This window comes from Camelus bactrianus, chromosome 6 (assembly GCF_048773025.1).
Source record: "Camelus bactrianus isolate YW-2024 breed Bactrian camel chromosome 6, ASM4877302v1, whole genome shotgun sequence".
In the NCBI taxonomy this organism is placed as follows: domain Eukaryota; kingdom Metazoa; phylum Chordata; class Mammalia; order Artiodactyla; family Camelidae; genus Camelus; species Camelus bactrianus.
In genome coordinates, this window is record NC_133544.1 from 66,492,133 (window position 1) to 66,509,760 (window position 17,628).

The 17,628-nt window shown below is 43.8% G+C and overlaps 1 protein-coding gene across 10 annotated transcripts in view; it reads right to left on the minus strand.

Annotated features, from left to right (window-relative positions):
* RYR3 (ryanodine receptor 3) overlaps window positions 1-17,628 on the minus strand; it is a 500,053-nt gene that overhangs the window by 200,951 nt on the left and 281,474 nt on the right. For all 10 annotated transcript variants that reach the window (XM_045524185.2, XM_074365868.1, XM_045524186.2 and 7 more), the window contains exons 19-22: window positions 16,514-16,706; window positions 6,840-7,056; window positions 2,664-2,768; window positions 989-1,092 (exon numbers count right to left, since the gene is read on the minus strand). In XM_045524185.2, coding sequence (XP_045380141.1) covers window positions 989-1,092; window positions 2,664-2,768; window positions 6,840-7,056; window positions 16,514-16,706 — 619 coding nt within the window. The remainder of the gene's footprint in view (window positions 1-988; window positions 1,093-2,663; window positions 2,769-6,839; window positions 7,057-16,513; window positions 16,707-17,628) is intronic.

The following is a 17,628-nucleotide window of genomic DNA, read 5'->3' on the forward strand; positions in this document are numbered from 1 at the left end:
CTCGTTGACAGCCCCTCTGGGAAACATCTTCCAGTTTCCCTATTTGCATTATGACTGCATCCTGCGTCTCTGATTCCAGGGAACAGAGAGGATCCTCACAGCAAACCCACAGGTCGGCCAGTATTCACTGTGTGCTCCCCGCACAGTGTGCGTTGAGCTGCGCTGGACGCCATGAGGTGCCAAAGCTGTATCCTGTCCTAAGAAGTACGGTGCGACCGGGGACATCACATGTGGGAGCCCATGAGACAAGGCACCACGCCAGAGCACCGCTGTGCCAGTACAGCCAGGGCTAAAAAGTTCTGCACCGACAATGAGAGAACAGAGAAACAGAAGCCAGGGAGGACCGGTAACGAGCACAGAGTGAATTCAAGGCGGGGGATATAAACTGAGGTCTGAGTTGGGGTTTTCACCATGGGTAGGATCACAAAGCAGCTCCAAGTTATTTTTAAATTGAATTTTAGTGAACTAAAACACATTTTCCCTTTGGTTTTTAGAAATGCCTTATTTAAAAAAAATTTATCTTCCTTCACCATTACAATAACTACGTATTACAATAAATACATAGGTAGAATTATTACTACTTCCATTTTGTAGATGAGAAAATGGAGCCTTAGAGGCTAGGTTAAGTTGTCCAATTTCAATATGACCTATGACCCACTATATATCTTACCGTATTTTTTCTTGATTAAACATGAACTAAAAGAGGCACTTGGTCCTTTGATTCCAAGTTTCTCCTCTTTTCTTCTGTCTTTTCCCTGTCCCTGGCAAACAGCAAATGGTCTCTAAGGAAATAAATATGCTAACCAACAATGGTGGATGTGTTATGCACTATGATTAATCCTTCGGTGGCATGAATAATCACCATCTCCACTCGTTTATCAGGTTGCATCATGTCTTGAGGCAAGAGACACAGGTTTGTAGCTTAGTTTCACGGCATTCAATCATCCACTCACTGTTCAGTCCAAATTCAATTCAATTAAACACTCACTTTAGAGTTTCGGTTGACATTTGTAGGTTATAATTCTTCTCAGTTTCGGGCAGCTTTGAAAACTCGACAAGGCAGGGGTGTTGTCTTTTATTGTCATCCCGTATCTAGGTGACAACATAAGAAAGAACATAACTTAAGTTTTGACAACTGGCACTGCCTTGGAAAACAGAAAAGGACACACTTTGAAACATGGCCCAGGCAATTCACATCAGGAAAGACAAAGACAGCTGTCTGCTGACAGGGAAAGAGACGGTCTTCTCTCCAGTAAATGAGATGCAGAGTCCCCAGGTTGCCAGTGGCTTGTGTTCTGTGGATGGTTTCTAGTCAAGTGTCTGCCTTCAGAACATACTCTCCCAGAGCAGCAGTTTTGTGCGTGGTAGCCATGCTCCTGCCTGTCCCAAATTCACAGAACCACAGTGCCAACGCTGGGTAGCATTCTACAGAACAAAGGGCTATGAGATCGGGGCCAGGACTGTCCAATGGAAACATAAAGTCAGCCACCAACGTGAACCTCATTTGTAATTTCAAAGATCCTAGCAGCCATGTGAGAAAAGCCAAAAGAGGTGAAATTAATTTTAATAACATTTTATTTAACTCAGTGTGCCCCAAATATTTCCATTTTAATAAGTAATTAATATAAGAAATTATTTCTGAGCTATTTTATATTAGTTTTTCATAGAAAGTCTTGAAAATCCAATGTGTATTTTATATGGACAGTGCATCTCAATTCAAACTAGTCACATTTCAGGTGCTCAGTAACCACAGGTGGCTCACGACTACTGTATTGGACAGTGCAGATCCAGTCATTAACTAGTGAATTAATTCATTCAGTAAACACTTGCTGAGTGTTTTCTACATGGCAGGCAGTAAGCTAGACATTAGGAGTTCAATGGTGAGCCGCAATAGCCCCAGCTCCGTGAAGGATACAGGCCGACGGGCAGTAATAAAACCACCCTGGAAATAAACGTAAAAGTGCAACTGTGACGCGTTCCCAAAGGAGAGGTTTGTGGTGTTCTAAGAGCATACAGCAGAGAGGGGGTCACATACTAGGGGAATATTTACGGTCGCTATATCAATACCTAAGTGCTGGAGCACAGGGACCCTCAGTAACTGAGCGAGAACGTGCATAATTTGAGAGCGTCAGGGTCGTTGGAAGCTTCAGAATCAGGTCCTTCTGCCTGCAGACATGACCTTACACAAATCACAGAACAGAGCCAATCTGCATCCTCTGTGAAAAATGTTTTCCAGTGACAGAGATTCCTTAACCTCCTCCGAGTGTCCATTCGTCTTAGTGGTACATCTGGACACCAGATCAAACGTCTTCTAACTCACAGCCAAGCGTCAGCCTCTTTTCACTACCCGTACGGAGAGGACAGCCTTTTCTGATGGGAGAGGGAGCTAGGAGGGCTCCTGAAGGAGGAGCAGATGGGTGACCGCACTAGACAGTCCCTGAATTAAAAAGCTGCCTTTGGGAGTATGAAGGAGACGAACTCCTGGGTCTGCCTGTGCAGAGCTGGTCTTCCCAGCACTCCTGTCTGTGGCTCAACAAACGTCTGAGCGAGGCTGCCATCTGCAGTGAGGGCTGCATGGGGGTCGGTCAACAGCAGTGGATGTGGGTTTTGAAGATGCCTTCCAGGTAACATGGCCACCCCTGCCTGGCCACTGAAACACATACCTTGCCAAAAGTCCAGCCCAGCTCTATCTTATTCATTCCCCAAAGCTCGTGGATGTTTTCTGCCAGCTTGTCCCGGACCTTCTCTAGGTGAGGTGGCAAAACCACCTAAAGGGAAGAGGAACCAGTTAGAAGACGGAACCCCAGGAGTCAACGGTACTGACATTTATCATAAAGTCTCTATGGATCAAGTGCCCCAGTTGGATTCACTACACAGCACCCAGAAGGGTCTGCTTCTAGAGATTCCTTACCCTCTTGGCTTCCTCCGGACCCTCCCTCCACACTCTCTCCTTGGGAGACCTCACCCACCCGTAGATGGTCACTCCTGACCAGTCTCCAGCCATGGTCTCTCCTGAAGTTCAGACCCACTGTTCTAATTGCCTGCAGGACTTTTCCACCAACGTGAACTCAATATGTTATTCAAAGTTGAATTATTTTCCTTCAAAAACCTCTTCTTGTCTTACTTCTATTTTCTCCTTTTGTTGAATGGCCACACCATTGCCTCAAGCCTGGAAGTCATCTTAGCTCTTCCCTCTTGGCATTATACCCTTCACCCTCCATCCCCACCCATCACACGTAATCAGTCGCAAAACCCACTGTGTTTATTTCCTAAGCGTCTTTCTGAAGGTTCCCTCCTCTGCATCACTCAGCCTCATTATTTTCTACCTAGACCATTGCAAGAGTTCCACACTCAGTTTGCCCAACTCCCCATCAACTTATTCTTCACACTGTGGCCAGAGGGATGAGCCCACAGCAACAAAATCACAGCAAAACACTCTCTTCTTGAGGGTCCCCAGTGCCCCCCGACACTCCTAAGACTCAGACTAGATGTAGTAACCAAGCACACAGTGCCACTCTTCAGTCCTCTCATCACGGTCCTCCCAAACACATCCTTTCCAAAAATCCTGAAATTCTCCCCAGAATGTCACACAGTTCCACAATTCTGTGCTCGTGCATAATCAAACTTTAACCTCTTTAATCCTCCCCACGATACACATAATGTGTGTATACTGTCTCCCCTCCACGTCACACAGCAAATAACAAAGACCCTCTCCTTGACCAGACTCAAGACAGGTTCCTCTGAGTCCTCTGGGCCTTGTCCTCAAGACCCGGTTTTAGCAAGAATCCTGCTAATCAGTTTAGCGATAATCCACCACCCTTGATATCTGATCACCCTCTACATCTGATCGAATGTCTTCAGCCCCCGTCCCCCCCCAGGTGACATCAGATCACTCTGACCTGCCTTCAGCAAGGATCCATCCCAACCCCTGATGTTCCTCTTAGTCGCTTCCCATCACTGACACCTCCCACCCCCATCCCAAACCTGCTCCTTGGCTGTAAACCCCCTCTTGTTTGTACTGAATTCAGAACTGACCCCATCTTCCTTTTTCCTCATTGCAATAGCTTTTAAGTAAAATCTGTTTTTGCCAGTTCAACTGCTGTCTAGCTCTGGTGTAAACACAAACACTTTCCGTACTTATCCTTCTGGACTGAGCAGAGATGTCACTACCTTTGGGGACTCTTCTCCAGTTACCTTCCAGGAGAGATTCTCTGTGCTTTCCTGGTGCTCTGCTCATCTCTCTCCACATAGGTCACAAACTGGAGGCCCAAGTTTCTCTTTTTTACCCTCTTATTTTCTTTAATTTACTGCTACTCTAATAATAACCGTCAACAATAATCATATAATGATAATAATTTTATTACAATTTCCTTTCTTAGTTGACAACTCCCAAGATATGGGAAATTTCTTAGAAAAACCCACACTTCTAGTTTCCTTTGACCACTTGGAAGATGGCTGACACTGGCCTCATACTTGTGTCTGGGACTAAGAAATGGTCACCTGCTGAGGGAGGGCCTGTGCTTGGCCTCCTTCCCTTCTGATCACCTCCCAGCCCCTACAAGCCTCACTTGATAATAATGATTATTAGTGTTTCCACTATTTACAAAAATCTCAATTATTTTTGATGGGGGGAGCTCATGGAGAAATTCTTTTTAATAGAAAATGTATACCAAGTCAGTAATGAATGAGGAGACCGTAAGTAGCCAGGAAAACTTAAACCACATATCATAATCACGACTTGCTTTCCAACTAAAGGCATTCTTTAAAAAAGAAACCCAACTCACTATTGAAGAGTCAAAGTTAAGCAGCATGATGTTTTCATAAGGAGCAAAATGGATAAAGTTAACAGCAAACAAATGACAACTGGATTTGGGTTTTACTGGTTCAGAGAATCTGTTTAAGCTAAGAGCTCCTGAGTCAGCCACAGCCTGTAAAAGGATTTCCCCCTGGAGGAAGCACGTGCTTCAGTGAAAGGGGAAGATGTGGGAAGAAGTCTCCACAAATGAGCCCACATCACAATTCCAGTGCCCTCCGCTGGTGGCTACCAGGGACAGAGTAACAGGATGGTAACTGCATCCCGGGTGCCTGGGGCCCGAGACTGAAGTCCCCAGGGAAGGCCGCTGGGAGCTGGGCTCCCTCCCCACAGTGCTCAGCAAGGGCCTGGGGGCGCTTCCGGCACTGAACACCGTCAGCATCAAAGGACAGGTTAATGCAAACTGGTTATTGTGCCCCAGGCAGGACGGGGTTGACTCTGGGTATCTTACATCTAACCTCTCCTTTGACAATAATTTCACAGAATGATAGATTCTAAAAAAATCACAAGGTCTCATTCAAAAGAACAAATTGCACCTTTCCAATGGGAACCTCCCTATTCTTTGATTCCCAGCAATGTTTCCCTCCTTCTGGGGTCTGTACAAATTCAGCTTCGGGTCCAGACATCAGAGTTCTGCTGGCTTGTTTGTTTACCTCCACTCCGTGATTCCCAAACCTTCAATTCTGTGTCTTTAGGAACTCCTTTCACTCTAGTGAAATACCCCAGCCCTTTCCTCCCTCAACAAAACCTGCCCTCATTCTTTCAAACTCTCTTTGAGGCTCGCTTCCCCCAGGAAGCCTTTTCTGAGTCACACACAGGGCTCCGACTACTGGGTGAGGAGGGCAGCAGAGAGAAGTAGGAATCACACCCTGGGGCACACTCTCCCTGCTGGGGCACTAGCCGCCCTGTGTCCACAGAAAAGCTCATTTAGTTCTTCGGCCCTCAAGCTTCTTGTCTAGAACACACAGCAAGCAGACAGTCTGAATCCCAGGATCACCTCTGGCTCACAAACTCCTCCCCCGTTTCCTATCAACATTCTCAACTGCTTTCCCGGCGCTGTCCCGGGCTCGGCGAAGCAGGCAGGGCGCCATGGGGATCCGCAGTCTGTGGGAATTCACAGTCATTCGCTACAGGAGGGAAGAGGCAGACGCATGCCCATGCACACACCGCTAAATGCAACAGGGTCCTACCTACATTCTGGGAAAATACACGCTGGGGACCGTCTACAGGTTAGAAGAGCCATTTTCCTACCAACCATTAACCCAAGTGCCTCAGAGACAAGGTGCGGCAGAGACACTGAAAAGCCGTCGTATGCCTCTTGTTGTTACCATGTGAACCTGTCTTTCAAAAAACAGAGACCCCGGAAAAGGAAAGAAAATGTCTGTTTATCAGCACCTTCAAAGCCCTCCGTGCTCGCCCGTTTCTCTCAGTTGTACTTCCCAGCCTTCTCCTCCCTGCTCCTCCTTCAGCCATCCAGCCACAGGACAATATTCATCGCCACCTGTCTGTCCTTTGTGTTTCTACATTCAAGCCCTTAGTTACCTCATTCCTGTTACTTCTCCCCAGGTGCCCCTGCCCATTTAAGCTTATTAAAGGTCCTGACTGAATTCCATCCTCTCTACACAGACTTTCAGAGACATTCTCGCCTAAAGCACGTCTCTAGCATTTCCTCGTACATGCTGATCATCCTCCACGTTATACTCGAACTTTAAAAAAATAATACATTTGCTTCTTATCTCTCCAACTTGGTTGTGAATTTCAGAGAATACTGGAATACTATGCCCCACCGATCCGAGTTCAACGCCTTGCACGTAGCAAGTGCTCAACCTGCTCACTGGTTGGGAAATCCTTAGAGAGCGCCATCTTTGCATACGATGGAAACGTGAAGAACAGCAGTTGTTCACATTACACGACAACTCTACAGCACACACGACAAGGGTGGTTCAAAGACAACACAGCAAGAAGGGGGATTTAACCCCGTTGCTTCGTCTCAGTGGGCTGCCTCCGGTGGGCAGCCTGAACCTACCTGGCTGGTGTCTATGGGGCACGGGATGAAAGAGGCTTGGGACAGAAACTGGGTGGTACCCAACAGATCTCTGACGCCTTCGGCATCTCGTTTATACTCTTTGACAGGCTCCAATCTCATCTTTTCTTTTGGAAGTAAGGCTTCATAGCAAGGGGCATAGCCGGAGGGAGGCAGAAACTTAAATTCTCCATGACGTCCACCCATCAGGAAACGTACTCTGTTATTTGGAGAGACCAGGAAGAGAGTGGTTAAAAAAAAAAATACCCCAGCCCCAAAAAGTGAAAGTTAAAGATCAGCTCCCCCCACCCAAATTATTTTGTTGGGAAATGAATGATTTCAGATTCATGACAGCAAACACCCTAAAGTATGTGACAAAGCAGTGGAGAGAGAACCAATTATGTCGGTTCATGATCCCCAAGGTCCTCAACTGACGCTGTGAGCTAAGTTCTTAAAAATTAACTTGTATATTAATACCACTAGATTTAAAAAAACAAGCTTACCCTTACTCTAGTAGGGAAATCACTACTACTGATATCATTACTAGACTTTGAAAAGAGTAACAGTGATAATGATGGCGAAATCATTCTCTAAAAAGCTCACATTGAAATTGTAGCTTAAGAACTTCAAGGCTTTTTACTTGAGAGAGAGCACTCACACAACAACATCAGAGAACATGATATAAATATTTGGGGAAAATAGGAAATTCTTATTTTAAGGTGCAGGTAATAGATTAAGTAACTCAGAGTATTAAACAGAAATGCACGTGCCAGGAGACATGAACAGAAGTGACACACTGCAGAGGCTGCAGTTCCCCAAAGCAGCCACACGAGGGCGACTCTGAGGGAGCATCAGAGCCATGGCGGGGCCAAAGAGGCTTTATGTGTCTGCTCACAGCGGTCCCAGTGCCTTCCTGGGGCACCACCATCTTGCCTGCATCCAGGCCTGATGCCTTGGCCCACTCCAGCAGTGTCCACAGGGACCTCCCAAGGAAAAGGGAAGGGTGCTTGAGGGCTCACAGCGACGGCAGGCACTAATTGCCAACACACTGAAGTCTTTCAATATTTTAATTTTGTTCTGGCTAAATTTCAGCTCCATATATGTTGTTAAATTAGGGTTGGGGTTAGAACCCAAAGCTCCTCTGCAAGAGGAAGAGCAAAGCGAACTGTCAACATGGTACTTCACAGGCTCGTAGGTTTTGTGACTAGACAGATAGCTTTTGCAAATCAACTGCAACCGCTTTAAGTTGATGAAAAACTATGACTGTAGTTTTAAATAATTAAAACATGGCAAGATACGCTGCCCTGCAGGGTCAACAAAGGTTTCACACAGGAAAAATCCATCCATACACACAGCATCTGCACACATTCCCTACATCCCTCTTTCCCTCTGCTTAACAACTGCTAAATGAGCCCATATGACTCTCACAGCTCTCCGCGCTGGGGCTCGGCAATGAACAAAGAATCCAGTGTCCCTGGCTCAGAGCAGACATCCAACTAGACAAACAGACTTAATTACTGATTTGGAGACATTGCATGAGGGAGTAAAGAGGGAGACTGAAACAACTCGGGGAGGGAGGAGGTCCTAGACTGGAGTCAAGGAAGGCTTCTCTGAGGGGGAAACATTTTTGTTAACCCGGAGGGAAGAGGAGGAGCCAATGAGTTCAAAATCTGCAGGAAGAGCATTCCAGGCAGAGGAACAGCACGTGCAAAGGCCCCGAGGTAGGGAAGAGCTTGGGTGGAGGGTGAGGGGGTTGAGAAACACAGGAGATGAAGTGGGAGGGGGCAGGGCTAGATCAGGCAGGGTCTGTGAGTTGGGGTTTTCTTCCAGATGAGGAGCTTCTGAGGGACTTAAGGAGAAGAAATACAAGATTCTTCTCTCTGCTCTCTGTAGACAGGTCTGGGAAGCAATGAGGAGGCACTTGGAGACAGCTGACACCAATCTAGCCCCAGTGGGAGATGAGGGTGGGTGTCACACATGGTGAGGAAGGCCAAGCTGGAAAGAAGCAGCTAGACTCCAACTTTGTTTTGGAATTAGGATGATAAGGAATTGGTGATGGAGTGGACCTGTGTGGAGGGGAGTGAGGTATATGCGGAAGGTTATAATCTAGCCAAGCTCCCACAGCAATGCTTTCTGCTAGGTCTCCCTTCCTTTAACTGAAACATTCTGGTGGGGCAGCTTTGCAGGAGAGTCTCAGTGTTGGCTGAGCAACCGTGACTGGGGAAATAGCCTAATGATAAAACTAGAAAATAAAAACCCCTGAGTTTTTTTTCCCCCTTCCCAATATAAACAAATTCTTTATCCAAAGAGCATTTTATAAAATGCTGTTTTAAAATTAATTATAGAAATAATACTCCCACTTTCCCATTTTAAAATACTCAACAACAGTGATCCACGGCTGGAACCACAATTGTCCCTTGTGAATGTTCCTACATTAAATGTTACATAATAGGGCATGAGCTCTGTGTATTAAGAATATGAAAACAGCATTAGAACAAAACTGAGTCATTAGTCTGCAATGTTACTAATTTAGTGAACCTTCAGGAAATAATGATTAACCCTTAAATTTGTTGAGAACTTTACAAAATTCAATGGCAAGATAACAGATTGTGTTACTGACACGCTGAAATGATGAGATGAAAACTAAGTTGTTCTGAGCTAAGAATTAGAGTGGGAAGTTCTGCCCGTCTCCTCTCCGGGCTCACCCTTCCTGCGAACTGCTGAACGCCGGGGGCTTGTGCAGCCAGTGCATTCTCTGCTCCTCACTAGGGGACGGATTCCAAGACCCAGTAAATGATCTCGCATGAGGATGTCGAGATGGACTTAATTATTCACAAGCTTTCTTGCCATTTGTTTAGTTTGAACATTTCTCTTATGTTTGAGGATCTGCTGTTGTCATCTGGATAGATAACAGATCAAGAAAGCTGGAAATCTGCATCGCACTGAAGAACAGTGCTGCTTTTACATTCAGTTATTAAAAGGAGAATGATAATTTGGTTATGAACCTTATCTCCTCGAATGGCCCCAAAAACTATGAAATGAAAAATTAACATAGCCAGAAATCAGTATTCACTGCTTACTGAAGTGTTTGTCTCCACACACCGTTATGCTGTGCTTCAGTGGGTCGAAGGAATGGTTCGGGGTTGCTTCCTGAGCCCTGCTAGACAGGAGTCCTGCTCCCCAGCAGGTGGAATGGGAGAGGAGCCGGCATCAGGCTCCTTCCCTCGCTGCCCAGAGCCCGTGGGAAGGGCTCCAACAAACCCCCACCAGTACTAGCAGTCCTTCTCATAAACCTTCTCGGGAATTCCAGACTGACCAGGTCAAAGGAAATAACTAGGGCTAAGACACAGGGAACAATCAATAGAAAGAAATGAAATACCCCAAACCCGCTTTAATGGAGGATATTAAAATGGGATCCCCACTGTCTCAGTTTTAGCAGAGGTCCCAAAGGCAGGTAATTCAGAGGATGCCAGTACTTACACATCCTAAAGTGACGTGCTGGACCAACTTGAGGCTCCATCAGATAACTGTGAACGCGGCACAGCTCTCACCTGCCACCCACCTCCACGTGGATAAGAAAGGTAAAGAAGTCGTTCGGAGAAAACCCGACAGGGAGAAAGGGCTGGGAGTTCTTTCCCACTGGGAGTCAAGTGAAAGCTTTAAGGAGCCACTCAGAAGCTTGCACATGTCCCCTGGAATTTAGTGACGGACATGTTGGACTAGTGGTAGCATAGAGCAGAAAAAAAAGCCACCTAGAAAGGAATTCTGCACAGACAGGCAAACAACTGAGCAGGAATCAGAAACCGAGGGGCTGGGGGAGGGGGGAGGTCCCTGCAGGTGGTGAGGGAGGGGAATTTGGAGGGAGGTGTTCGGGGTCTCCCAGAAGGGAGCAGCCAGCACAGGTGGTCAAGCCATGTCCAGAGAACTGAAGTCTGATGCTTCCAGCCTGGGGCTCTCCAAGAAAGCTCCAAAAGGGCCCCGGAAGAGAAATCTGCAGGGATTGTGTAACTGCTACCAAAGGCCTGAGGCAGCTGCACCCAGTCCATCAGACGTGCCCATCGCCCAGTCATCTTGGCTCTGGGCTCGACCCTAGAAGGGCCTGAGACAGGGGCTGGAGCCTGACCTCAAACTGCAGGGGCAGTCAGGCAGGACTCAGACATGAGTTGGAAACAAATCTAGGGCTTTTATACTATTCAAATGAATGGAACCTTTAAAGTATTGGCAAGACACTTCTTGTTCTTAAAAGGAGTAGTAATAGTGACAGGACCTGCCCAAGAACTTATCCAGGAGCCCAGAGCACTGGATTTGAAGGGGTGGAAAGAGAAACAACAAAGTGACACCTATGTAGCCTACTTCTCCCAGTAAACCTGTGATCTGGCACTTCATGTTATCTTTTAAATCCGTTGCCTCACTCATCAATGAGAAATTTCCAATTGGAAAGTAAATCTCTCTTCTCTAAGTGTGTTCTTCTCTGCTCTTTGAGTTCCACTGACTCTCCCAGCATCACCAAAAGTGTTCAATTTAAAATAAAAAGATAATTTAAGAGTGGAATTCATTAAAATTTGTTCTTTATTCTCAGATTTTTTTCTCTATATTAATGGGTTTAAAAAAAATCAATTTCATTAATCAATGTAATCTCTTCTACTAAAGCACTTGTATCATCTTCTGGGGTTCTTCCTATAACTCAGACATTCCATCAGCTCTCAAAGTTTTTTTTTTTTTTTTTCTTCTGAAAGTGATTACAGTAAGTGATTGTGTCCTTAGATTTCTCTACTTCAGAGAGAAGCAGTAGCTTCAGTAACAGCCGCTGGGAGGAGTGAAGTTTGGGGATGTGTAGAGGAATTTTTTATTTACTTGACTAATTTTAAAAACAGAGAAAACTGCATTGAAAATCCCCTGCTAGCAGTTTCAATTTCATCTTTTAAAGATTTGTGCATTTTTGCCTGCCAAATTTGCAGAGGACAAGAACACCTATTGCAAATCCCCCAATTTGAGAGACTGACCCAGGAATAAAATACACTGAAAATTGAGACAAAGCTTTGCTGGGCTCAGAGAGGATGATTAAGTTTCCTTATTCACAGTGTCCTAGCAAACAGTGAAGTCATTTTAGTCTTACTCGATGTCTCAATATTCAATAAGGATCCCTCCCAGGAGCTGGGATAATGTTCCAAAGAAGAAAAGGATACAGGCTGTTGTTAAGAGGAGAAAGAATTAGCAAGCTTCTGCTGACCTGAATTCAACTTATAAGTCATGATTCATAATTGCATCTTTAGTCCGTATCCCTAAGACAGGAGAACAAGCTAAGTTATGTATGTTCCCACATTCATATTTCTTTCTGGCCAGTGTTTGATGACAGCCCAGGGCAATCCAGCCAGCGCTCATCATGTTCTCCCCAGAAGTATATTTATCTCAGCAATAATTTCCACAGCATTGACCACACAACCTGGAAATAGCTAAGCTACTGGTTACCTGAATTTTAGCCAAGCCTGGTGGATACCAACAGAAAACAAACAGCAGCCGCAAATACCAACCATCTTTGGATGCTGTTTTTATAAATTAGAAAGGGCGGGTCAAAGCGTTATGGAAGACGATTAAGTAGATCTATGGGGAATTTAACTAGAGCTATAAAATACATTCTCCCACAGTGACTAACTCATCCATTTTCTGGCAAACTAAAAGGAGCACCCGAATTTCACTCTGCGCTGCGGCTTCTGTGTAACGTTCTCCATGTGGTACACGCCGCAATGCTATCTGGCAGGGTCAGACTACCTTTTAATAAGAGCTTTCTGGGATCTAAGTCACTCAACCTTTTGGGGGGGCTCCAAGGTCCACATGCCTCATCCCAAATTCTGTCCCAGAACGAACAGGGGTGTGACATCGTGAGCCTGCCGCACTGATAATACCGTCCACAAACATCCACGCTCACTGAGAAGGAAACTAACGCGGCACATTCATAATAGAAACAAGAGCACATACTGATTTGTGGATTTTGTTAGTAATCACTCATGCTACTTTTGACTTCACGGTGGGTAAATCTAATTGAAAAAGATTTTTGCTCTCCAATGCCTGCTGCCAGGAACATCCTAATCAGGTATTATTAACAACATAGCTTGTAATTACGAAAGTAATTGTGGGGTCACAAATTCAAGACGATGACCTCAGCGAAGACCATTAAAGAGGAGGAAATGGGACTGTGAGAGAGAAATCTAATTTAGAGGCTACAAAGAAGGTAAAGATGAAGATGAGAAACGATTCTGAATGCTTCCATGATGGGAGAAGACTCTCTCTCTAGATAGGCGTAAGCTTGCACCTTGCCAGGAGAGGTACTACAGAACGAGGCAAGTGTTCTACTATATTGGGTAAAAACAATAATTCCTTTTCAATTTTGTTATTAAAGACATTTATTTTCAATAATATATTTTAATTAACTTGGAATTAATATCTTGCTTTCTCTTTCTAGCTTTTTGCACAACTGAACCAAAGAAGTAGAGAGAGGAGGTGCTGGATTTCAACACCAAACTGTATTTTACCAGCTGGTGTAAAAGTATCAGTACACCGATCCCATTTGTCATAAGCAAAAATAAACCAACTGTCTACTCCAGCACAGGACCAGCGCTGACCATGACCAAAGACATCATGTGACGGACGGGGCGTACCTCAGTAAATGCACTTCTCAAGTATGCAGACACCTGCAATTCCATCTCTCCGACCATATCATGCTTTGAGAACCAAAGACAGGAATATATCACAGGTGATAGCTTCCTGGTAGAGAGGAGGTTTAAGAGAAGTCAAGCCCCCTGATACCACTCTTCAGCTTACCACTCACTCAACTGCTATAATAAGCAAGAAGTTTTTACACCTAAGGTATTAACTTTTCAAGTCAACACATGTGGACCCCTACTCCTCAAATTCTCGCAGTGGTTGCGCCTTACAGATGGGTTAGACATCTCATTTTTCTCATCATCAAACTTTGCTTCTCTTTCTCCCGTGCACTGAGAAGGATTCAGGATTCTCTGACCTGGACACAAGCTACTAGAAACATCTTCGACATATGAATACTTGTCAGCCCCCTGTTTCTTCACCTTCTAGCTGCAATCTCTGCCAAGAGAAGATTTCCAAGAATCCCCAACAACAACAAGAAATGTACACATTCAAACATCCTATCTCTTTACTCTGAGAGCGACTGGATAGATGAGTTAATGATTAAAAATCATCATGCAACATGTGAGACAATTTGGGGACAAAAAGAGAACTCCTGGGATAAAAATATTATAATGTGTTATAATGAGAGTTATAATACATTATATAACATATAGTGCCTTACAAATGTTAAAATGTATCGTCAGACTAAAATAATTAATGCAACATCCAGCTGGTACAGGGAAAGGGGCAGAGCAATGAACACAATAGTTAGCAATAGTATGTAGAGAAACAGCATGCACAGTACAAGCCCAATTTAAAGTAAAATTATTGGAATGTTTAAGTAAAAAGGTAATACGGCTACCTCCGGGTGGGACGATTATGAGCTTTTGGGATTTTTTTTTTAAACTTCCACTGCTTTTGTAAAAGAGAAAAAGTAAACCAAACCCTCCCCTGGGGCCCCCCAAAAAACCTAAGTGTAAAAAGGTAAATCACAAACGGGGGAAAAACTGAAGTCAATAAGACAAAAGGTTAGCAACCTTAATATATAAAAATATGGCCCCCCAAAATTAAGACCAGAAAGGTGGAAAACACAAAACTAAAAAAAAAAAATCGATGACCCTGGAATCCTGCTCCTGGGCATATATTCAGAAGGAACCCTACTTCAAAATGACACCTGCACCCCAATGTTCATAGCAGCACTATTTACAATAGCCAAGACATGGAAACAGCCTAAATGTCCATCAACAGATGACTGGATAAAGAAGATGTGGTATATTTATATAATGGAATACTATTCAGCCATAAAAACGGACAACATAATGCCATTTGCAACAACATGGATGTTCCTCGAGAATGTCATTCTAAGTGAAGTAAGCCAGAAAGAGAAAGAAAAATACCACATGAGATTGCTCATATGTGGAATCTAAAAAAACCCCAAAACAGAAACACAAAACAGAAACAGACTCGTAGACATAGACTACAAACTTGTGGTTGCCAAGAGGGCAGAGGGTGGGAAGGGACAGACTGGGATTTCAAAATGTAGAATAGATCAACAAGATTATACTGTATAGCACAGGGAAATATATACAAGATCTTATGGTAGCTCACAGTGAAAAAAATGTGACCATGAATATATATATGTTCATGTATAACTGAAAAATTGTGCTCTACACTGGAATTTGACACAACACTGTAAAATGATTATAACTCAATAAAAAATGTTAAAAAGAAAATTCGGTTGAAATAATATATAAGAACAAGAAGCATAAAAAATGTTTAACCATATCAGTAATCAAACAAATAGGAAGTTAAAACTTTAAGATACAATTTTCTCAAACTGGCAAAGATTAAAAATAACAGTAAAAGTTAATGAGGATCCAATCAGTTGGGTAATCCTATCTGTTACTTTAAATGATACTACATGCCCAAATCTTGTATCTGAAATTTTTGCAGTTGTGTTTCAGACTTCAGAATTCTTTAGATTTTAAAGAAGGCAGAAGGCACGACAGAAAGTATATATTAAACAGAACCTCCAGTTAGGTGGGAGGCTGTACCCCACAATCAAACACATTGACATTTCTGCAGTTACACATATAAATAGTCACAAGAAGTGGCATAAACCAAAGACCGAAAACAGCCTCATTTCTGTTGATGAGTTTTTGCCACAAAAATGACTTCAGGTCAGGTTTTCTGGTGAAATGAGTTATGAAAAAAATGTATGGTTTTCAGAGCTTTTTAGATTTCAGAATTGTTGATAGTGAATTTTGAACTGTTCACACAATCTTCCTGAGAATCTATTTGGTCATGTGATTTTATAAATTTGGGCTTTAAAAAGATTACACCTTTTGACCTCCTGCTAGGAGGAACCAAACAGAAATACAGACAAAGAGTTATGTTCAAGGGTGTTTATAATCATTTATAACAATAAAAATGAAATCAGCATGAAAGTCTTAACACAAAGTAATGGTTCTATTATGGGACAGTCAAATTTATTTATTCTATAGCCATAAAAATCATTTTGAGGAGGATACTTAATAACTCAGTACTTAATAACTTAGTACTTACTGCTGAATGAAAAATAATCAAGACATAAAACTTCACATTTAGTGCGATGCCAATTAAAAAATACATATAGCTGTAATATAAAAGACTTGAAAACATGCCAAACTATTAGTAGAGATTATAGTGCTTAGTATTGGGACAATGGATGATATTAAATGTCTTCTTTATAACTGTATCTTTCAAATTTTTTTTATAACGAGGATGTAATACTTTTTATAATTATTAAAGTAACTTTCTACATAGGATTTATCTTATTTACCTTCCTGTTCATTGGAGGACCTTATATAAACCCTGGCAGGAGGAACACACACATGATCTAAATTGCTCTCCCCTTTCACCATCGCTTTCTTGGGGGAGCTTGGCTCTCGGCACTGAAGCCCTGAAGGAGACGGCCACGCCCCCCAGCTCATAGGCGCGGTGGGGCGTTGGGGGGACAGAGAGCTACTCTCCACAAAGTCACGGCCATAACTTACTTGACACCTGCTGAAAAGCTCACCACAGGGAAGAAGAGCCCATCTGTGTTGAAGTTCTCAAACATCCCCTGGACAGGCTGCCCGTTGATGCGGAAAGAGATGCTGGGCGCTCCGAGGTCCAGGCAGCAGCTCACCACGTCGTCCGACCGGAGGAGGTGCTGGTTGACGGAGGCCACGGCTCGGGGTATGCGGCCTGGCGGGCAGAGAACAGGAAGGAGGCATGTGGGGCTCTGGAGGAGACGCCCACGGGCACCCGGGGGAGGCGGGGAGGTGGGATGGCACACAGGAGGTCTGGAGGCGCTGCTGCGTTTGCTTCCTGTGTGAGGTGAACGAGAAATGGTTTCCTGAGCTTTGCGAGTGGGCAGCCCAAGTCCCGGGCGAGCGCTCAAGCAGCCAGGAATGAGAACAAACGAGCATGCAACCTGCTTCGTGTGTGCGCAGATTCTGGCCTGGTGTCTGGAGTGACGGGCAAAACTGCTTTGCAGTTACTCTCTGTTCTGGTGATTTCTCTTGTTGTTTCATCTCTTTCATAAGATGATCTGTCATTTCCTGGCCTAACTTACAGTCTCGAGACAATCACCTCTTAGGTTTTCTACAGCACGCGGTCCCGTTCCGGAAGTTCTACAAGTAAATTACCATCGCCGCCCCGCCCACCCCTAGCAGATTTACAGTTCTACTGGGAAGAGGGCGATGAAGGGGCAAATGTCAGGCATTAATACGGGGTTTCAAGCAAAACATTTATAAAAATGTATCTTCTTTCTTGATCACAGGAGTAATACATACTCATTTTAAATGTTAATCATGTATATAGAAAAGTATAAACAAGGAAAAAAGGTAACAATACAACACACTTCTACTCTTACATACACACACACATATATATAAAAATATTCACCCAAACTGAGATACTGTAGGTTTTGTAATTTGTACTTATAACATTACAAATATTCGACTATATCATGGGATATTCATTAGCAACTACATTTTAATGGCTTAATAATATGCCATGAAAAGGCAATTTAAAAAAAAATCCCCTTGTGATGAGGATGTGAGCCGTTCATAAATTTTGTACATATATCCATGCTATGTAATATTTCTAATTTCAGTTTAGAACT